The sequence below is a fragment of the Osmerus eperlanus genome, chromosome 5 (assembly GCF_963692335.1).
Source record: "Osmerus eperlanus chromosome 5, fOsmEpe2.1, whole genome shotgun sequence".
NCBI lineage: Eukaryota > Metazoa > Chordata > Actinopteri > Osmeriformes > Osmeridae > Osmerus > Osmerus eperlanus.
Window position 1 is genome coordinate 3,239,074 of NC_085022.1, and position 22,445 is coordinate 3,261,518.

The 22,445-nt window shown below is 47.4% G+C and overlaps 4 protein-coding genes across 6 annotated transcripts; 1 reads left to right on the forward strand and 3 right to left on the reverse strand.

The window, feature by feature from the left end:
• Window positions 1-306: 306 nt before the first annotated feature.
• st3gal2 (ST3 beta-galactoside alpha-2,3-sialyltransferase 2) lies at window positions 307-6,065 on the reverse strand (the record flags this gene model as incomplete). Its single annotated transcript, XM_062460763.1, has 6 exons — window positions 307-2,340; window positions 2,475-2,594; window positions 2,769-2,814; window positions 3,018-3,197; window positions 4,081-4,274; window positions 5,595-6,065. Coding segments are annotated over 6 exons (1,185 nt in total), but the record flags the coding sequence as incomplete, so codon positions are not given.
• Window positions 6,066-15,740: 9,675 nt separating this feature from the next.
• On the forward strand, window positions 15,741-22,441 carry slc15a5 (solute carrier family 15 member 5). Its single transcript, XM_062460764.1, has 9 exons — window positions 15,741-16,107; window positions 16,293-16,515; window positions 19,927-20,096; window positions 20,177-20,397; window positions 20,668-20,854; window positions 20,945-21,133; window positions 21,415-21,546; window positions 21,797-21,905; window positions 21,991-22,441. Exons 1-9 carry the CDS (start codon window positions 15,741-15,743, stop codon window positions 22,133-22,135), a joined length of 1,743 nt encoding a protein of 580 aa, XP_062316748.1. The 3' UTR covers window positions 22,136-22,441.
• Window positions 16,819-18,528, reverse strand: LOC134020832 (cytolytic toxin-beta-like). Its single transcript, XM_062461108.1, has 4 exons — window positions 18,268-18,528; window positions 18,020-18,173; window positions 17,787-17,846; window positions 16,819-17,692 (listed from the first exon to the last, which is right to left on the reverse strand). Exons 1-4 carry the CDS (start codon window positions 18,310-18,312, stop codon window positions 17,145-17,147), a joined length of 807 nt encoding a protein of 268 aa, XP_062317092.1. The 5' UTR covers window positions 18,313-18,528; the 3' UTR covers window positions 16,819-17,144.
• LOC134020830 (E3 ubiquitin-protein ligase TRIM47-like) lies at window positions 18,543-19,651 on the reverse strand. 3 transcript variants are annotated; one of them, XM_062461107.1, is made up of 3 exons: window positions 19,274-19,651; window positions 18,840-18,935; window positions 18,543-18,686 (listed from the first exon to the last, which is right to left on the reverse strand). In XM_062461107.1, the coding sequence occupies exons 1-3, from the start codon at window positions 19,610-19,612 to the stop codon at window positions 18,543-18,545; spliced, it is 579 nt and encodes a 192-aa protein (XP_062317091.1). In that variant the 5' UTR covers window positions 19,613-19,651. The 3 variants fall into 3 exon arrangements, with proteins under 3 accessions (XP_062317091.1, XP_062317089.1, XP_062317090.1); XM_062461105.1 differs by having other exon boundaries at window positions 19,034-19,651; XM_062461106.1 differs by having other exon boundaries at window positions 18,549-18,707; window positions 19,034-19,651.
• Window positions 22,442-22,445: the final 4 nt, after the last annotated feature.

The window sequence follows — 22,445 nt, forward strand, 5'->3', positions numbered from 1 at the left end:
GAAAGGTAAATTAAGCACACCCCAAATTAGAGTCTATCCACTTGTGTAATGTGGGGCAACAGAGCAGGGTGGAGCTAAGCCTGCTCCCAGAGGTGAACCTTCTGCAGTGGAACAGCACTGAAAGGAAAAATGGTGTCCTTATCCTGAGAAAACATGACAATGCAATCTCCACCAGATAACTGTACTGTGAGCATATTGAACAGATTACTAGTTACTGGTAATACCTCACCATGTCGTTTGGTTTTCTGTGGTGCTTCATTCACTGCTTTACGTGGATGGACAGTGCTGAATGTGTTTTCAGACCAGTCATTCAAACTTCCTTTATTGGATGTCTGGTGAAGATATGTTTGAGGAGCCACCAGATACATTCCCCCTACACAGGCTTCTCTGTCATGTTGAACACATTAGCATCCACGGAAAATTACCACAGTCACAGACAGAGAATAGAACACTGCAAGAGTAGCATTTAAATACAGCCACAGGTTCAAAAGGAATATGGTTACATCTGTCTATCACAGTCCCGTGTCATCAAGACGAAATACTGCCAAGGTGAAGAGCAAATGCCAGGAGGTGAGGGAGGTTTCTACAAACCTCCAGAAAGGCAGAGTACAGTGATACGTATTCCACTCCACTAGGCAGAGAGTGTGTGTGTGTGTGTGTGTGTGTGTTGGAGTGAAGATCGAAAGGCACAGCTCTTAGCAAGGCCAAGACCGAGATGTGTGTGAGTGATGAACTTGAAGCATTGAATGTACAGGTTACATATGACCATGTAGTGTGTGTGTGTGGATGTATTTGTGTGGCTGAGGTCGATGATACACTGCAGGGCTGGTGTGTCCATCAGCAGGACAAGGCACGTAAGCTTGGATGTGTGTGTGTTTCGAGTCTAAACTTTAGACACGCATACATATATAAAGACTCACTGATACAAGACAAGAGAAACCAGAAAATACGACAGGAAAATGATGGACAGTCTTTTTGTCTGTCTCACTCAACTTAACTCACTCACTGAATACTGGAATTTAAGACCAGTCCAGCACATATCTCTAGTGTCAGATATAAACTAAACATGTACAAAAGTAAAAAACATAACTAAAGCAGATGGAAGGTAGTATACAATAGTGTGGTTATCATCATATCATCATCATGTTATTACTATACAATGTTACACATCCTGTCTGATTGAAATAGTGAGAAGCATTTCTTTCTTATACCAGCAGAGGGCAGCAGGCCGATTATGACCATTCTCTGCCTTTCAGCACTCGGTGCTCAGTTTAAGCGACACGTGGCTACCAATAGCTGCTAGAGACCGCTGAAATGATCTTCTTGTGCGCGTGTTTGCGAAGGACTGTGACCGAGTGGTTTAGTCCAACTGATACCTGCGCTAGTGGGGTTTCATGTGCATGTGATCCGTCTACCCAATCCAATCAGCAGGATGATTAGTCGACTAGAACTATTAAACAATACTGAAAGAAAAAGGGTTAATATAATTATATGTGTGGTCATATGCCTGTCTGTGGGTCTTACCTATACCATGATAGTCACCTAGTTACAACACGGACACTGTCATTCAGAATTTCTACAGTCTCACATATACAGCATGTCAACTTCAACTAGCTAATCCCCGCCCCCAGGGGAGCGGCATCAGCAGCAACTCTACAGGTGGGTGTGGCTTGTCACTGGGATGCGGAGCCTCTGAGCTGGAGAGACCCTAAGGCGCATCATGATTGAGCAAAAGAGTGGAGTTGACAGGTCATGTTGACATGTTTATCCAGGGGAAAGGCCACAACTCTCAGGGTCCTTGATCTAGATTGTTCCGGATATGGGAGCAGGTGTCCCTGGATGTCCTTGTGTCCTTTATTGGCAGAGAGAGCAGAGCAGAGGGGCAATGTCCAACCTCACCAGGACCTCGGGAGGTGTGTTTGTCCTCCTCAAACATCAGGGGGGGGTGAGATGGTTCTGGGGGCTGTCAGAGTATCTTTCCACATCACGCAACCCAATCTCCATCCTGTACACCAACAAACGACCAACAGACTTGTTTTTGACAGTGTTCATGTCCCAAATCCCTTCCCTGGTTCTCCTCCTCACCCTCCCAAGGTCCAAGCTCTCCTGCCCCCACGTCCTGCTCACCCCCCCACCCACTGTCCTCTCTCCCCAGGAGGGGAGCTCTCACTTCCCAGGGAACACGGTGATCTTGCCGGCCTTAACCAGGTTCTGGATGATCTGGGCCTCATAGTCGGCGTCATGGACCCCCGTCTTCCGGAACTCTCCCGAGTAGCGGTTTTGCTCCCAATAGTGGTGCCAGTTTCCCCGGCTGTCAGCACCGAACCCAAACACATTCACCTGCAGTGTTAGATCATACACAGGAATCACTCTCCTGTTCATTTCCACAATCAACACGTGAGCGTGTTTGCCTCTGTGTGTGAGTGCGTGTGTGTGTGAGCATGTGTCTGAGGGTGCATGTGGATGACGCTGACCTCGTCACAGACGTGCAAGGCAAAGAACAGGACCAGCATGCCAGTGGAGGGGTAGCGTCCGTGATGCCTCGTCCAGTGGTCATGGATGTACTTGAAGAAGGCGGGGTTGAAGATCTGGACCTGGGGGCGGGGAGCGGGGAGGGGGAGGGGGTTCAAGATTTTAAAAGACAGCAAACCAAGTAAAAAGGAAAAGGAAAACAAAATCAAGGTGCTGACTTTTACAGAACCCCCTGTGTGATCAGAAGGAGCACAGACAGTAACAGGACGGGCCCGCAGACGAGGACGATGAAGTACCTTGTCCTTGTCCACCCGCAGGAACTGCTTCACTGGAGCATAGGTGCTGAGGAGGAGGGAGAGACCGAGGGAGGTGAGAGTGTGAAGAGAGGGAGAGAGAGTGACAAGAGGGATGAAAGCAATGTGCATGCGGCTGTGTGATTCTAACAGTCCACGTGGCTGCACCATGTGAAAAGGGTGCATTACAGAGAAGATCGGTCAGGATAGTGTGTATGTGTGAGTGTGTGCGTGTGTGTGGGGGTCTCTTACAAGCGTATCTGTCCAGTGGAAAGTGCGCTGGTGATCCAGAGCAGATCCAGCGTCTTGAAGGGCACCAGGACAAAGCTGACGTTGGCGGCCAGGTTCTTGGCACTCTCTGGGTACATGAAGTGGTGGGTGGTGTGGCTGCCCGCATCCTCCTCATAGCCGACAGTAGGGGCCAGGTTGATCCTGGGAGAGGGAAGGGAGAGGGGGGGGGGGGAAGATAGATAAAGGAGGGAAGGAGGGTGGGAGGAGAAGACAGAGAAGGAAAAGAAAGGCATGGAGAGGGAGGGAGGGGAAGAGATAGAAGGCAGACACGGGTAGGTTAAGAGAGATAGGGAGTTAAAAAAAAGGAAAGAGTTGGTGGCAGAGTTCCAGTCTGTCAAACCGGTGGCAGGTTCAGCCCACTCAGGTTTCAGAAAGAAGCAAATGGCTGCTGATGTTGCTAAGGGATTTAATTACAGTTTGTTATGCCGCCCCCAACACACACAGAATTCTTGCATCGTTATTGCAATTCATTTTTCTTATTATTCTCCATCTCCCCTTCTTCATAAATCTCTCACACTCCTTTCACAAAAACACCCTCCAACGCAAATTAATAATAATTAATAGAGTATACGTTTTTTGTTCTTGCACCTCACTGTGCTTTGTGCAACTGCTGCATGGATGTATATACTTCTATATACAGGCTGTATGAATTTACATGGACACAATGTGCTGTGTGTGTTTGTGTACGATAGTGCATGTTTGTGTGACACTACTGGGAGATTGGGACAGAAGGCTTTAGCTGAGCTGCACACACTTCTGATCTGTGTCTATTCATGTTTATTATAATCTATATATATCACTCCACTCTGATCTTCTTAAGACACAAAGCCCTCACTAGTACGGCCCTGCAGGGACCCCGGCACAGGTCACATGACCTGCCAGGCAGCCAGCCAATGGGTGACTAGGCTAAAAGGAATCTCAATAGTTCGAGTGGTGGCACATGTGGGATGGTGTGGTCACTTCAATCTCTCCTTCTCTGACAACACCTGACAGGACCTCCCGTCCTCCGCAAACACCCTCTCACCTCATGACGTAGTTGTGTTTGTCGATGGCGGGGCCGTACCCCGCCCCCCGCAGGTTGCCAGAGTTACCCACCACGGCACAGCGGAGACATCGGGCGGGGTCCCAGGAGCCGTAGGGGGAGTGGCCAGGGATCACCTGGAAGAGGCGCTGCAGAACCTGCTGGATACTGTGGGGCTTGAACTGGGGCTGGAGCATCTAGAGAGACAAGGCCATCAGCGGAATGGAGGGTGACTAGTGTGTGTGTGTGTGTGTGTGTGCGTGTGTGTGTGTGTGTGTGTGTGTGTGGTGATACTGTAGAGAAGATAGCTAGGTAAGCACAGAAGGTTAGCTAATTCTGCTACCTCCATAACTGCTTTCCTTCCAACCAACCTACTGTTCTGTTTCATATCCCCCTCATATCTTCCTATCCTCATTCTCTCCTGGAAGGCAGGGCCAGAACCACCTTGTACAGCTCAACAGCATTCTACATGCTGACACTTGGCTGATGTTGTACCGGCAAGCCAAACATTGCCTCTGTCCTATCTAAAATCCTGACACACGAGAGAGCGAGCGAGAGCGAGAGAGCGAGAGAGACCCTCCCTCCCTCTCCTCTCGGTAGTCCTCCACTATATCATTTGTGGCGTACTCTGTGACTTACTGGCCAGTTGGCACCACTCTGCCTGCGTTAGCACTTTGAGCCTATTACAGCTGGACTGTAGCTACAGCACAGCACAAAACAGCTGGTCAGCAACTCAAGGACAACACACTCAATTTGAGAGGATTCGGCCTAAGAACCCACGTACACATAAACACTCACACCCATAACCCCTTCTGCTCATTAATTGGAAGGTAGCCTACTGAACACCAGGAACAGAACTCTATAAAACCCAGTTTTACATAAGCAGACAGGTCTTTTCTAGCAGTAAATATCTTTTTCGATTTCTCTCTGTCTTTCTCACTCACTCTCACACACAGACACACACACAAGCAAGCTGTTTTTCCACAGGGCTTTGCTGACTTGGTCATTTCAGTATTCAGACATTACTCAATGTCTTCTCTCTGGACCCACCCAGCACTCTCCCTTGTTAATATAATTGGCAAAGCTCTCCATTTATTAAATAGAAGCCAGGCTGGCATGGCTTATGAAGATAGACCATAAGTTAGTTTGGAAAAGTCTGTCACTGTATATGGGTTAAAGTTTAGATGCTCCACTGAGGATCTGTAACATGGGAACTGCCAAAGCTGGCAAAGCAGGGGGTAGGGTGAGTGTGCGACAATAGTTGAACCATCACTAGTGGAACGGCCAATTCTCATTAACAAAACCCAAATCCATTTCATTTAGTCATTTAGCAGACGCTCTTATCCAGAGCGACTTACAGCAAGTACAGTGACATTCCCACGAGGCAAGTAGGGTGAAGTGCCTTGCCCAAGGACACAATGTCATTTTGGAACGGCCGGGAATCGAACTGGCAACCTTCAGATTACTAGCCCGATTCCCTAACCGCTCAGCCACCTGACTCCATTTGGACCACTTACCACCCACCAGTAGTACACATCGGAGGGGAGCTGGATGTTGTCTCGAGTCCAGACTGGCGAGATGTCCGGGTCATAGTTCTCATCAAACCAATCGGAGACTCCAGGGTCTCCTACGCAGTGGTCGCAGGCGCAGGTCTTCTGTGGAGCGCCCTCCACAGGCCCCGGGTGGCGCTGCGCCCCTGCGTAGCTGGGAACCAGCTTCACCCTCCGAGACTCCTCCCAGCCGGAGGGGTCGAGGTATGGCAGGCTGCCGCCCCCGCGCAGCGAGACGGAGAAGAAGAGCGAGGTGAGGAAGACGAGGGCCAGCGAGCCCAGCAGGACCCACACCCTCAGGGAGCACCTCACCCCACCACCACTACTCGGGGGCGGGCTAGGTCCACTGGTGCCAATACGAGCCCCCCGCTCCACACCTAATCCCTGCCCGGGTCCGCCGGTCAGCCAGGGTCGCAGCTGTGCAGCCCTATTTAAACCCTGCCCCCAGCCCCAGCCCCCCCAGCCCCAGCGCCCCCAGCCCCAGCCCCCCCAGCCCCAGCGCCCATCCCGGTGCAGGGAGGGCGGGATGCGGCCTCCCCACGGCCATGCCCCGCTGCCTGCCACCGTCCCCACCCTCCCGCTGGCCTCGGGCCCGCTCAGTGTGCTGCGCTTCCCAAACTCCAACAAACTGGTACGGTTCCGTGCACGGAGTTAGACCTCGCTTCACCGTCTGTCAGTCTTCTTGTCTATTCTGCCCTATGGATCTCTCACTTGGGCCCCAGCTGAAGCTCGCTCCTCGTCACTGTCCTCTTCTCTCCTCCCCCCCCCTCTCTCTATTTACCGGTTCTCACACCTCCCTCCAGATTCTATTCCAGCTCAATTCTGAGAGATGCAGTTGAGCTACGACTTAGTCAACTCTCTCTCTGTCACCGTGAATCAGCCTGCATGTCAGTAGCCCCGTTGTCTTGTGTTCAGCCTGGTAGCTAGTCCATACTGCTCTCCCAGACATGTGGGTGGCGCGATATCCAGGTCTCGTTTCCTTCTCTCTCTCTCTCTCTCTCTCTCTCTCTCTCTCTCTCTCTCTCTCTCTCTCTCTCTCTCTCTCTCTCTCTCTCGTGTCTCTCTATCTGACACTCGCAGCAGCGATAGTGACAGACACCAGCAGGCTAGCCAGGATAGAGTTAACGGGGGAGGAGACAAAGAGCAGCCTTGCATGAAGACCGCTCAATTCAGTATTCAGTCATCCTATTAAAATAACACTCTCTCTCTCCTCGCGTTTACCCCCCCCCCTCTCCTGTCTGTTCTGTGTGCCTTCTCTTCTCTTCTGTGCTTTGTACTTTCCCTCTTCTTCTTTCCTTTGCCGTTGATTTTTTCTTCTCCTCAGTCGCTCCCCTCTGTGACTATATCCAGACGAGCAGAGCCGTCCAGACACAGCTGAGCAGCTGGAGTCCACGCATGGGAGGAAGTGTCTGTTCCTAAACTGGCACACTGAGAACCTACCAACCCCACAAATACCCACAATCCTACTGGCTGTGTCTGACCGCCCGACTGACAGGAGAGGAGAAGTCACTGCAAGACGGACCCTCAGAAAAGCTGTTAGCCTATCAGAGGGGTGGTGATCGTATCGGTCCAACCGCCACGGAGAAACAAAGAACGGCGCTGCCAAGAATAGAAACAAATGTAATCAAGGCATCGAGATTGTGATCACACTGCACAGGGATTGGATGAGACTGTGATAATCTAGCAAGGCTATTGGCTGGTTGGTCTACGACGAATATATGATAACTGGTTAAGGGTTTAGCGAGCACCAGTCTCCAATCTCCAAGACAGGGTTGAAAGGAGTGGAAAAGACAAACCAATCCCACAACAATCTCATCTTCGTCCAGCTGGCCAGTCCAGGGAAGAGGGCAACAGCTGTCCTGCAGCAGTGTGTGTGTGTGTGTGTGTGTGTTGTTGGAGCACGGCCCACCAGTAGCAGCTGGGATAGAATTCTGGTGACTGTGTGTGTGTGTTTGGGTGAGGAAATGTAGATTTGGTTTGGGCTGATGTGGCCTGGTAATTTGCTCTCTGTAATCTCCTAATCTGTAATATGTGTTCTGCCGGCGCTTGCCTGCTCCCAAGACACCCAGGTGACCTCCTTGTACCCTCTTCCTTGCCAGCCCTCCACAATCAGCCCCCCAGTTAGCCAGGCCACGACTGATCTTGTCCACGGTCTGGAGACCGAGGGACTGTGCGTGTGTCAGACACCAGCTCGCTGCTCCTCAGGTGGTTGTAGACTCCTGGACAGATGGAAGGGAGAAAGAGAAAGATTACACTCTGACTGGCTACAGTGGCAGGTAGGACAAATACAGCTCTTAAACTGACAATGCATACTTGAAACCATGCGTTAGTTTACCAGAGAGTTTAGTCCTTCAATCCATCACACACAGCATCACCGTTCACCACAAAACGAATTTTCTCTTGACAAAGAAACGACCACAGGTTTCCATGGATACCTACAGTGCTGAACTGAGCTGCCTGCACTTGTGTGTATGTGTACGGTATGTGTGTGCTCGCATTTTCATGTATAATTTTATGGGGAATTACACAAAAAAGAGACACATTTCCACGCACATTCTACAACGGATAATAGACAGATAAAGAGCAACATGGAGTAGATAATACTATTAATCCACCCCACATGTCAACATCTCTAAGAACAAGGAATTGGTTTTACAAACCAAAAAAGGCTCCCAAATCAAGTCGAAGCAGACACCAAAACAGAACGGCAAACACACAAAACAAACAAATACAAAAGGCCAGTTCTGCTGGCAGCCAGGGAGGATGCAGCCATCTGCGATCCACAGCACAGGTGGCTCCTCCTCCAGGTGCTGCAGGCTACAGAAGGTTACAGGGTGAAGGCTTCCATAACTGTATACTGCAAATGAAGAGTTGCTATGAATGCTCTCAAGGGGAGTGGTTGACACAGTGTTGCTAAAGCCAACATGGCAACCAATATAGGTTCTATAAAAAACTAAGCAGCAGTTACAAGGCTACAAACTAAACAAACATGTCTATAAGCCTATCGTACTTGGCTGTTTAGATAACCCCTAGAATAACCAAGGGAGTCAGGTGGCTGAGCGGTGAGGGAGTCGGGCTAGTAATCTGAAGGTTGCCAGTTCGATTCCCCGCCCGTGCCAAATGACGTTGTGTCCTTGGGCAAGGCACTTCACCCTACTTGCTTCGGGGAGAATGTCCCTGTACTTACTGTAAGTCGCTCTGTATAAGAGCGTCTGCTAAATGACTAAATGTAAATGTAAACCAAGACTAAATAGACCCTTGTCACAAGCATTTTAGATACATAGGGTACGTCCCAATACCAGAACTATTTAGTATGACAGAAATAAAATATTTTATGTCCCAATACATAGTATGTCCAATACAGTATGCCAAAATACCAGGATGTCCAGTCGCATGCTTTCATGGCTATTCTGACCCACAATCCTCAGCATAGCAAATGAAACCTCACCTGAACTACATACATTACAAAGTAACAACAGCAGAGCGCTCCTGGTTGCCTTCCGACAGTGTGCAGGTTTCTGGTAAGTTCCATGGTGGGTTTTTAATATCCAAGGTAAACAATGTATACACCTTTTTTCAACAATATGCAAATCCAGTGCTACGAACCGTGACAAATGTATGAGCTAGAGGGTCAAAGTTCAGGGCACAATGTTATGATGAAGTAGTATTTCCTAATTGTATGCATCTGCATGCAACAGTACATGCTTTTTAACTCCAGCTGCAGTATTAGAAAAAGTAAAAAGATAAAGCATGCTATGTGGTATGTAGGGAATGTCTATTACTGTATCTCAGTATTGACAATGTCCACAGCCCTGTCTCCATCCTATGATTAGGACAGGCTTCTGTGATTGGGTCTGTGGGCGTAGCAGCAAAGCTCCCATAATGCCTCTCTTTGTTCTCAATTAGAAAAATGAATTTGAGATTACAGTTCCTGAAGCGGCGTAGATGTTCTGTACTCCAGCCCCTTAAAGCTGCACACTCACACATACACACACACTCACAGGCTGTCTGAGCGCAGAGACACACAGAACCATGAGCAGGACAGAGGGATGCAGAGAGACAGAAACATGAGCAGGACAGAGGGATGGAGAGAGACAGAAACATGAGCAGGACAGAGGGATGGAGAGAGACAGAAACATGAGCAGGACAGAGGGATGCAGAGAGACAGAAACATGAGCAGGACAGAGGGATGCAGAGAGACAGAAACATGAGCAGGACAGAGGGATGCAGAGAGACAGAAACATGAGCAGGACAGAGGGATGCAGAGAGACAGAAACATGAGCAGGACAGAGGGATGCAGAGAGACAGAACCATGAGCAGGACAGAGGGATGCAGAGAGACAGAAACATGAGCAGGACAGAGGGATGGAGAGACACAGAAACATGAGCAGGACAGAGGGATGGAGAGAGACAGAACCATGAGCAGGACAGAGGGATGCAGAGAGACAGAAACATGAGCAGGACAGAGGGATGCAGAGAGACAGAAACATGAGCAGGACAGAGGGATGCAGAGAGACAGAACCATGAGCAGGACAGAGGGATGCAGAGAGACAGAAACATGAGCAGGACAGAGGGATGGAGAGACACAGAAACATGAGCAGGACAGAGGGATGGAGAGAGACAACTGAGTGACTGTTTAGATTATATTGTTGATTGTAGGGGCCTGTTGGGATGATCTCTTGGGGGACTTTCTTATAGATACCCATCCATGGAGAAAAGACCAACCAGTGTGCTTGGGGAAGGGCAGATGAGAGGAAAGGGAAAGAAAGGTGGAGAGGAAAGGGAATGAGAGAGGGGTGGTGGGTATTGGACGGATGGCCCTGAGGGCTGGGTGGCTAATGTGACTCACCCCTGCAGTACATACAGTGAAAGGAAATCTTGACCGTGGCAAACTGAGGATTATCTGATCAAATCACTGACGTCAATGTAGCTTTCTTTCAGCTTATATACTGATATACAACACAACACATACCAATTGAACAAACACTGCGGGAAACGCTTGATTTGGCTCTAGAGCACAAACACAACATTACCCCGCTCTTCTCTTCTCTCTTCTTCTGTCATTTCCTCTCCTTTTCTCTCCTCCCCTCTTCTTTACTCACCTTCCTCTGATCAGTTCGACTTAGTATGGGAGCAGACAGTGAAAGCTCAGACCAACCTGACTATCGACCTGGGTAAGTGCTGGATGTCTACATGCAGCTGACATGTTGCAAAGCCATGAGTGACCTTATCCAGACTGCCTAAACTCAAAGGAACACATGGACTGCCAGATTAACTGAAATGCGCGCACACGCGCACACACACACACACACACACACTCACACAGAAGATCTCTTACCCTTCATACATCAAGATAGTGGACTTGATTTTTACACTTAACGTAAATGAATACATTCATACATACACAAGCACACATAGCAGGGGCATACTGTCCAAACTGATGGGAAATACAGGGTGATGGACTAGAGGGGGCAGAGGTTTCCTTGTTACCCTGGTAACATCACATCACAGCTGGCTGCCATGGCAATGTATCAAAAAGAGCAGAGTGGGAGAGAAATAATGAATCAGTCAGTGCAGGTTTGCAGGCAGACCTTCCAAACGTCCGGACAGGCACTTGCCACAAACATGAACACCTCAAACACACACACACAGCAGTGCCAATTGTGCAGGCTTAGTCTGTAACTCCCATGCTAGCAAGCGATTTATTCTTCCTCTTGTATTGGATACATATGAGCCTTTAATGCTAGCTCTATGGGATTAGCTTTGCTATAAATGTTAGCCTACTCAGACATAACTGGTAGCAGGTTTCCTCAGAATCTTTCTGACTACTTACAGCAACCAGACATTAACACTCCATCGGCCTCTTTCTCTCCTTGTGTGTCTCTTTTTCTCTACTTCTAATCTCCCCATACCTTTCTTCCTGTTCTTCCCTTCCTCACTGATAACAACATGGTGACTAATGAGTTCATCCAGGCTTGGTAGTGTTTCCTTACTGGTGAGGACTGTCGTAACTGTTGTCTGGTCTCTATATAGATCAAATTGACGCACGTAAACATAAACACACATCGTTTTTGTCACAGGCTGAATATGATGTTGCAGAAGGCTGAGAGGTGAGTTGTAAAATCAACTTAATCCCAGAAGGTCGAACCCCTGCTGCATGTCCCTCCTTGTCGTCTCACCACTCCCCCACCGTGCCGTCTCAGGTTACGGGTGTCCTACTCTTCCTCCTCCCCGTGTCTTCCTTTCCCCCTCAACCTTTCTTGACCCTCTCCTCTGCAGATCCGTGTTCTGATATCTCTGGATCGATCGTCGTGGTCACCTCCTGTCCTTCTGCTTCACGTCTCCTGATGATTCCCCTTGTCCTGCTTTCATACTCTCACTCTGCATTCGTTCGGTCAGGCAGGTTCCAGACGAAGACAGCACACACACTCCGGTCCAGTGTTCGGTCAGGCAGGTTCCAGACGAAGACAGCACACACACTCCGGTCCAGTGTTCGGTCAGGCAGGTTCCAGACGAAGACAGCACACACACTCCGGTCCAGTGTTCGGTCAGGCAGGTTCCAGACGAAGACAGCACACACACTCCGGTCCAGTGTTCGGTCAGGCAGGTTCCAGACGAAGACAGCACACACACTCCGGTCCAGTGTTCGGTCAGGCAGGTTCCAGACGAAGACAGCACACACACTCCGGTCCAGTGTTCGGTCAGGCAGGTTCCAGACGAAGACAGCACACACACTCCGGTCCAGTGTTCGGTCAGGCAGGTTCCAGACGAAGACAGCACACACACTCCGGTCCAGTGTTCGGTCAGGCAGGTTCCAGACGAAGACAGCACACACACTCCGGTCCAGTGTTTGGAGTCATGTGCTCCTAACACATCCTTCCTTCCATCCATCCAAATATTCAGAGAAGCTCCAGTTATTTGGATTCGGCAGTGAGCCAGCCACACCACTGTTCTGTGTGCTCTAACCTATTTGAGGCAGTGACGGAGGGGTAGTTCAACTCTGCGTGGTAACCTATTTAGCAGCCCCAGCGGACCACCTGACAGCAGCATCCTGGAGGGGCCTAGCTGGGCTTGCGTTGTCTGGCACATTGAGCTAACCCAGTTACAGTGGTATCTGCTGCTGTTGCCACTCTCCAGTCCCCAAGCACCAGATTAACCTAGTTGGGCCTAAAATGGATGAATGTTTGGAGTAAGATTGGAAAAGACTTCAGAGCGTCTTGTTCAAATATAAATCCACATTTCTGGACGCTCTTTGAAACGAGTCTCAGAATGTCTGCTTTACAGTGCAGCATCAAAGTCTAGTTCTAAATCAGTCTATACAGTAATAGTCCACATGACATACATGTTTTGTCCAGTAACTCAGTACTGGCTATGAGTCCGACAACCAGAAGACCCAGTTTTCCAATCACAGGTTTCGACAAGGCCCTTGAACCCCAAATTGTGGGTTGACAACCCTGATAAAGTCTGTCTAAAGAAAATTGCGTTTTTCTCGTGATGCCCATCTCACCCCCATAGCTCCCGTAAATCTTTGTTACGGGTCCATATTACCGACATCATTCCCATAGTGTAATGGTTCAACACCAGTTGGTTGGTTAAGAATAGGTGATTGGAACAATGACAGCATCATTAAGTAAATAAAGGAGACATGTTCTCACAGTAGGCTATGCTTAAGTAGGCTCTAGGTACTTTTCTTCTGTTTAGACTTCAGTACACAAGCCTATTAGCTCTAGCAGTGTATTACCAAGAGCTTAAAACCTAAATAAGTGTTATGGTTGGGTATCCGACAATAAAAGTATATTTGAATGCAGACAGACCGGTAGGTTGGCCATGCCATCGCAGACCGTGTGACACAAGGGCTCAAGGCACATTCTATGAATTTAGCAAGCAGGATTTGTATTTTAAATCACCACACGGTGTCTAAGCTTGGCTACGGTACCGCTACATACATACATACCACCTTGGTGCCGGCACCTGGAGATAATCCTATTGTAATTTAACGTAGTTTACTTGCTATAATCGCTTTAATCGGGCTATTTATGAGTTTCCCAGTAATCGTTGTTAAATGTGTCGGGCCGTTAATAGAGCTAAGAACGGCGGCGTGACAAACTAATTGGAATGTTAAGGATCTTATATGACTTAATTTGCTCTTGTAACTTGTATGCGAAGTGCGAACAAACAGAAAGAAATAGTTTTATAAATAGTTGTAGCCTAGATAATATGTACATAGCCTACTATGTGAGCATTTTGGAACGCACAAGTACATATGTATTATATACTGCATGATTTCTGGCTCTGGATGTGTTGCCTGACAGGGGAACTTATAGGCTATAACGAAAGGCAGTGTGAAAGTCTGGTCTTTGGCATTCTTCTGCTCGAGCAGTCCATCCATCCTTCACGATACTGCTGCAGTATCTTAGCAACGCTGGCGGATCGATATGGGGTGGGAATTGGGGTTGTGCAGAGATTAAGGAACCGATATAGGTTACAATAAAGCTGGTACATGTGAACAAGACAGGACACCCGAACAAAACCATGCAAGTCCATGCTTAAATCCCTCACATCCATAGTCGCCATAGAACTGCTATAGGCTACTGCTTGAACTATTACATATTACATAAAGCCAAATTGTAAAAATTCTTACCAAACAAAGATCCTGCGCTGTCCAGTTTACAAAACTCTTAATGCACGAGCGACCCTCTTTACTGGTGCTGTCCTTCATTGACAAAAAGATGCTCAGGGTTCGATGGTCTCGCGCATCTGACGGCGTTTGCCAGCCACGGTTCGATCACGCTGTCTGAATCTAAATGCATTTTTTCCACTTTTTCTGTAAACGATTCAGTGTGAGGAACAATACAACCGTGCATTCAGCAAAATGTACTGTGATATGACGTTTTCAATCCATGCAACGAAGCAAGAAGTGTATTGTAGCCGTAATTAAAATACCAAAATGTCTGATTAAGAATTTTGCTTCTCTTTAAGCCTCCTCTGATCCAAAATTCGACAGGTCTGGCAATATTAGCGAGATGAGGACAGCTACCGTGTTCGGCGCAGACCCCGATGGCAGACCCCGAAAACATAGACCCCCGCATTCCTCACTTGCTAAAAGGTCTACGGGAATTGTAGTCATAAAGCTTTCTGTCTCAGGCTGACAACGTTACTCGACCCGCACGCAAGTTCTTTATCGCCACCACTGGAAGGAAAGTGAACAACATCACTATTGTCTTTTTTGATAGGGTTGCCAGGTTTACATTTTTTTACCCCCCTATTTTTCTGGAATTAAACTTGCAGAGTGAACAGCCCAGTCCTATTTAGGGTGACATCCAAGGCACACGATTTTATATTTCACACCAGTGATCTAATTGTGACTGTACCTCTTCAAAGTAAACACAAATTAACTGCCTCTGTGGACTGCTGCTCTGACAGAAGGGTGTGACATTTTCTAAGAATTTGTAATGTGTTGACCTCTGGTTCTACTTGCTTTGTTGATGTGTGTGACCTATTAAGGTGCCATGCATATAATGAGTTACCTTAAAGGAAAGACTTGTAAATAGGCCATATATTACATTGTCTTATTGACTACAGGCTATGTTGACCCAAATCTGTTACACTGAAAAGTGAATAATACAATTGTCAGCACCTGCAATCAAAACAACAATAGTTATTGCCCTTACGTCTGATGTCTGCTGTGTTTTGTTTGTATCAACACGTGCAGAAATTCCAGAAATTAATTTAGCAACTATGTCAAGGATACTTAATAAATAGCGTGCATCCTTATCACTTGTATTTAAAGTCCAGGCTTGTAACCCTTTGCTTGGTGCCCAGCTTCGCCCCCCCCCGCTCCCCCACCCAAATCCTAATGACCTGATGCCCATCCTGACCAAGCACACAGCCTTAGCACATGCAACATGCAGATGAGTGTTTACAGGCTCTTTGATCCTTCACACCCCAGCACTGATTTAGAACACTCACAGAGGACTGCAGAATTCCAACCCGGGCTCTCTACAGTCAGTCTGCCTCTGGGGGAGGAAGCAAGCAAGGTTGAAGAAACCAAGCCTGTGATACGTACAGCCAGTCAGGCAACCAAGCAGCCAGACGGCCAGGCCAAGCGGACAGCATGGTAGCCGTGGACCGTAGGGGGGTGCCGGAGGGGACACAACCCCAGCCACGTCGTTCCTCCAAGTCCGCGCGTGCCGAGCGAAGGCCCCACCAGGACCGTCCTCGGCAGTCCCGTAAAAAGCTCCAGGTGATCATCTGCGTCCTGCTGGTGGAACTGTGTGAGAGGTTCACCTTCTTCGGCATCGTCTGTAACATGATCCTGTTCTGCACCGTGAAGCTGGGCTATGACAACCACCAAGCTGCCACTGTTAACCTGTGCTTTGTGGGAGCCAGCACCCTGACTCCTGTCCTTGTGGGATGGTTTGCTGAGACCTGCCTGGGCAGGACCAAGGTTCTCTACCTCTGTGCGTTTCTCCACTTTCTTGGTAAGTGTCAGTGACAGTGTCAGTTAGCTTGGGTTACACATGAGTAAGTTTAAGTCTGGAGAATTGTAACTGCACACTGCATCAATCAACTGGGCAAATCTCAAGACAGACACTCAAACATAGGATGATTTAAGAACGTGAAATCAAAAAGAAAGTGTTGATCCTATAGCTCTCCATCCTTGCAGGCACTGCCATGCTGCCAGTGGTGGCCTTCCCATTCGAGGACTTCTACATCGACACGCACCACATGACCCACCATCTGGAACCTCATGAGCAGCAGGTTCTGTTCTACACGGGCTTGCTGGCCGCCGTGCTCGGCATCGGGGGCGTCAGAGCCATCCTCTGTCCCATGGGGACCTACAACCTGCAAGGCTACGATCAGCACCAGCTCCTCTCATTCTTCAACTGGTGAGTGAGACTATCCTCTGGATGGCTTCGTTGGATTCTCCAGAAATGCAGCTTTTCTCCCAAACATGATTGATTGATTGAGAGGAAGAGAGGGAGGAAGGTTGCATTTAAGAGGTTTCCGACAGAGCCGATGTCTATATGCTTTTGCAAACCTCTGATGTTCCGTGATGTTCGATTCCAAGACAAGTTGTGGGTGTCATTCTACTGTTGTCAAATAACAGGAATGTTCTACAGGTCTAAAAATTATTACCATACTTAGAACAATCTCCAGTGGAGATCCCATTTTAAAGTATGTCCTTTAATATTCATATACAGCAATTTGTCATACAATCAACTTGACAACCAAAAATAAGAAATCATTTACTTTCATAACATTTTAAGGCTGACATTCAAGAATTATGTCGTTGTCAAATTGGACTGTTACATTTGGGTGGACACAAAACCATTCCTTTAGTTGTTATTCAGCTCAATGTATGCATTGAATCTTTAATTTACGATATTTCTATTTGCCATCCATTGCTTAAAATAGTTAATTCAACTTAAGACAAATCCCATGTTTATCCTTGAACTAATACAAAATACTGTGTGAATGGCAGAAGTACATCATTAAAATGAAAGGTATCAAATTGTCAGTTTATCTTCTTAGCTGCACATATCTTTAACATCGCTCCTTGGTCAACACTAAAGCCAGGGTAGAGGGGCTCGGTGAATATAGTCTGCGCTCTGTGCAGGAGCCTCATTGTACCTGTGTCAGAGACGCTGTAGAAGCACAGAACTCCTGCCTTGTGGTTGAGATACACTCCCACTCTGGAGGAGCAAGGGAAAGGAACAGGCTTGAACATCTTATCATGCCAGAATAAACAAGATGATGAAGAACAGGCTAGACACCAGGACTGGTCGTTGTGCCCGAAGCAGCAGTCGTTCCCCCAGCCTTTCCTCCTGATGCTTCTGTAGGAGACAGCCACATTAACAACACCACCACTCCACTCCACTTCCCAGTAGCAGGTCCCTGACAGACCCTCCCTGCTCAGGGCCTGCTGGTAGTAGCTGAACCTGTCTGGGTGGTCTGGGTGGGACATGACCTGGTCACTCCAGGAGATTGTTCTGTTTTCATCACAGAGGTGGAGACATGGACACACTGTAATGGGATCCACCGCCACATTGCAGTAGCAAGAGGCTGTAGATCAGAATATATACAGTTAATATAAACCCAGAGTTAGCTGTGTCTGAGCGTGTGTGTGTTTGTATATGTGTGTGAGTGACTGACTCACCGCTTATATCTCTCTTTGATTTGATCTCTATCATTGGAAAAAGATGTGGGCTTTCTGTCACTGTGAAAATAAAGTTAAGTTTTACCATAAACTTACATCAGACAGTTTCAACAGAATGATGTTGAGCCAGAACTCAGTGCATAAAATAGTCATATGTATAAATATAGGTAAGTGAGCTCTATGACATTCTTTCAAGCTTTCGTGACTCTAGTCATACTGTGAGACTGGCATACCCATGTCATTATGAAGAGGCAGAGAGTTGAACATCTTCCTCGTTTCTTCCTTGACCATATTTTCCAGTTTTTCTCTTTGTTCAGTAATACACTTTACCACAGAGTTTGCAGATGAGGTCTGAGATCCAGGAAGATCACCAAGTGACTGGAAACTCTGCTCATAGATTTTCAAGCAGTTCAAACACATATTAGCTAAAGCCAGTCTGACACTACTGGATAAAACAAGTTGATTTATAGAATGTAATTACCCTTAGGAAGTGTATGGGGTCCTCTGTCTGAGAAAGCTGTTTCATCTCGCGGTCTCTCTTAGTCAGCTCACCATCCACCTTAATCAGCCTCTCTGTCAGACTCCCAGCCTGCGACCATGCTGCCCCCTGCTGGGCTCTGACGAGCTCCTTCACCTCTGAACGTCTTCTTTCCACGGAGCGAACACACACACGGATGTGCTCGTCACAGGCCCTGTCAAAGTCATCTACTGCTGTCCATGCAGAGTTCTGTCAGGTGCATACAGAGAACTAAAGATTCACCTATTCACTAATGCTGCCCCCTGCTGGGCTCTGACGAGCTCCTTCACCTCTGAACGTCTTCTTTCCACGGAGCGAACACACACACGGATGTGCTCGTCACAGGCCCTGTCAAAGTCATCTACTGCTGTCCATGCAGAGTTCTGTCAGGTGCATACAGAGAACTAAAGATTCACCTATTCACTATACCTCTCCCTACCGAAAATATCTGTTCAGTTATTAAAGCATAAAGATACAAAAAGGAAGAAAAAATGAAGCATAGTAGTCAGCAGTAGATTGTAGTGGGTGGCACCTACTGTGATGGAGTCTCCTGCCTCTCTTAGCTTTTGTATCTCCACACTTATCTCCAATCTTCTTAGCAGGACTTTCTGCTGGGTCTCACTTAGCTGCATCTGTTGGGACACGTCAATTTCACTTTCAGTGTTTACAAGGGTAACATCAAATAATAGAAAATCCCCATTCGAAGATGTAGAGTATGTATCTGTCTGACTTGTTTCTCTGTTCTTTCTGCTGCAGCTGAGACTGTCTCGTGGTCTTTATGTTCATCCATAGCACACAGAAAACAGATGCATTGCTGGTCAGTACGACAGTAGACCTCCAGCAGTTTGTCGTGGTGAGGGCAGATCTTCTGATCTAGTTTTTTGTGGGCATTAATCATCCTATGTTTCCTGAGGATAGGCAACTCCAAGTGGGGCTGGAAGTGAGGTTCACAGTAAGAAACCAAACACACCAGACATGATTTAACAGCTTTGCGTTTTTCCCCAGCGCAGATGTCACACTCCACATCGCCATGTTCAGCCTTATTAAAATCAAGAGTCATATCTTTGAACGTTGTGTTCCTCAGTTTTTCCACCATTTCAGCCAGCAGGGTATTTTTCTTGAGAACAGGTCTTAAAGTGAAAGTCTGTCTACACAGGGGACAGCAGTACTTAGAATTAATCTCATTGTCTTGATCCCAAAAGGTATTGATACAGCTCATACAGTAGGTATGACCACAGGCAGTCGTCACAGGATCTTTTAGTAGCTCCAAACACATAGGACAGCTAAAATGTTCCTGATCGTCCGCCATTTTCTTTCCGTCTACAAAGAGAGTTCTCTTTCTGTTTCAACTAGGAAGTGCAACCCACATGACTGCATGTTTGTGCTTTGAGTTACGAGGGGGAGTGGTTGTGTAGAGATATCATGAGAGGAGGAGTCTCAGAAAGACATGTTAAAAACTACAAATGTTTTTTCACAGACTTTTCAAACATTCAATATTCAGTAGTAATGGATGTGCTTCCTTCCTTTTCTCCTATAACCCCCTCCGCGTACTTCAAGCAGAGTATAAGCAATATTATCCAGAAACAGGAATGCTGGTTTATTGATACTCATCTTTTCAAAAAGGTTCTACTGGCTGGTGAACCTGAACTCCACTGTGGTGTTCCTGGGCATTGCCTACATCCAGCAGTCTGTGGCCAGGAACCTGGGCTTCCTTATCCCCTTCACCTCCGTCCTGCTAGCTCTGTTGGCCATCCACATGGTCCGCAACAACCTCACTTTCAAGCCCAAGAAAGGTACCGCCAAGTCTCCAGGGTTTTTACAACTTTCTTCTTTGGTTGGCCAGTGTTGGACATGGTGTGTCTGTTCTATGCAGGCAGTTCTCTGCTCACCACGCTGGGTGTGTTCCTAAACTCTCTGAAGATGTGCTGCCTGCGCCGCCACCACTTGGGAGGAGATGTGGGCAGTTGGCTGGATCGTGCCAAGGAGAACAACGGAGGCTGCTACAGTGAGACCCATGTGGAGAACGTCAAGGTGTTGGCTCGTCTCTTCCCCCTCTATGGCCTCCAGCTCCTCTACCGAGCCTGCATCACTCAGGTATGGGACTGGGAAGACTGGAATCTTTGGATATACTTGGCCCCTTTTTGGCATTTTATTGGTCAAATAGTTCTGGCAAAAACCTTTGTGGTTTTACCCTCGAAAGGGTTGTAAACAAATGTTTTCTGAGACCTTTCCCACAGGAACAACCATTTAGCATATCCATTTACGGCTATAAGTAGCCTATTTCTTTGTACCAGTACATACTATGTTTTTAAATCTTTGTCTTTAAATGTTCTGATTTCGATGGCTCCTGGCTGTGTCCCTCAGATTCCCTCAGGTTACTACATTCAGACCATGAACTCTAACCTGCACCTGAACGGCTTCCTGCTGCCCATAGCGGCCATGAACGTGATCAGCATCCTGCCTCTGCTGCTGCTGGCCCCGCTTATAGAGTGTGTGACCACCTGTTATCTCACCATGGAGAAAACACCACTGGCCCCAGCACAAGTTATAAGTCAGTAGTGCACCTCCCAAACTCACTCACTTTTTAAGTATGCACACTCATACACACACACACAAACTCACCCCTTTATCTTCATTCCAGTTCTAGGCCATGCATGTGCAACCTTGTCTATGCTGGTGGCAGGCATTTTGGAGATACACAGGAAGGGCTATCCCTTGGTGGAGCAGGCCTTGTCAGGGAAGGTGATCCAGGTGTCTTCCATGGCCTGCTTCCAGCTAGCTCCTCAGTACATCCTACTGGGCCTAGCCGAGGCCCTGGTCACCCCTGCCTGTGAGTCACAGAGCTTTCTTAATTAACTCCAGGGGAAATAAAAACCACATTCAGTGGCTGTCCAAAATGTTACTTGTTTAATTCATTTTGATTCATAATAATAAAATTATGGGACTATTCATAGCTAATTTGCTGTGGAAAAAATGGTTACACACCAAATAACTCTTTTGTTATACCACTGAAGCTGTTGATTCCCAACTGAGTCTATCTACTCTCTTTGTATGTGTGTTTGGGATATTCTCTCTGAACACGCCATAGCTTTGCTTCCTCCTCTCTGGCAGGTTCTCTCATTTCCTTCCACCTGACCCCCAGCCATATCAGAGGCATTTCCCTGCACTTCCTCACGCTGTCATATGGAGGGGGCTGTTTTCTAGGTGCCCTCATCATTCAGCTGGTTTATTTGCTCTCTGGAGGTAAGCATGACAGTCTCTATTTCTTGTGATGCGTTTTATTTAGATCCCTGCCATCAGCTACACAATGAAACCCACTTGATCAGTCCTGGAGGTTGGAAAATGATGACGCATTTCTGAAATATAAGTATCTGATGTATGAATTTTTGCTTAATAGAGGCTAGCAAATTAAAGGTTTGAGACAACGAGACAGTCTCACCGTCTTCAGTGTTCATTCTAGGGGCTCAAGTCACTGACAAATCTTTCTGATCAGGTAACTTCTACCCTAACACACTGCATGATGGGAACTTGGAGAGATTCTTCTTCTTCCTGGCTACACTGATGGCCATCAACACCCTGGTTTTCTGGTGGATCTCATATAGGTAAATAGGGCACAAATCATGTGTGTGCATGAGCATCTGCATGAGCGTGTGTACAGTGTTTGAGTATGTCCTGGTTTCCTTCAAGGTACAAGGATCTGAGCGTGGTGCACGGCAGAGCGATGCGCTGCAGCTTGCTAGCGGAGAAGCTACAACGCTACAAGACCTGTCTGCGTTACTATGACACCATGGAACATTCCTACACCACTGCCTCCATTGAAACTATTTTGTAACCTCCTGATGATTTAAATGCTGTAGCGCTGGCGTTACAACTAGAGAATATGTACATATATGTCTGATTTGATTTTTTCCTGTGGATTATTATATTGGTATTGGTACAATATCTCTATTGGAGTAGTATTTATCAGATATCCTTCTTTGAGAGGCAGGGCTCAGATGGCACTTATCTCCTGAGAGTGGATAGGCCCACAATGAAATGTCTGTATACTTGTAGGTGTGAGCTAAAACCACCAAAGATGGCAGGTGTATCCATGTACAGTACATGTATTCAATGTTGCTGCCAATAAAAATGTAAAAAATCCT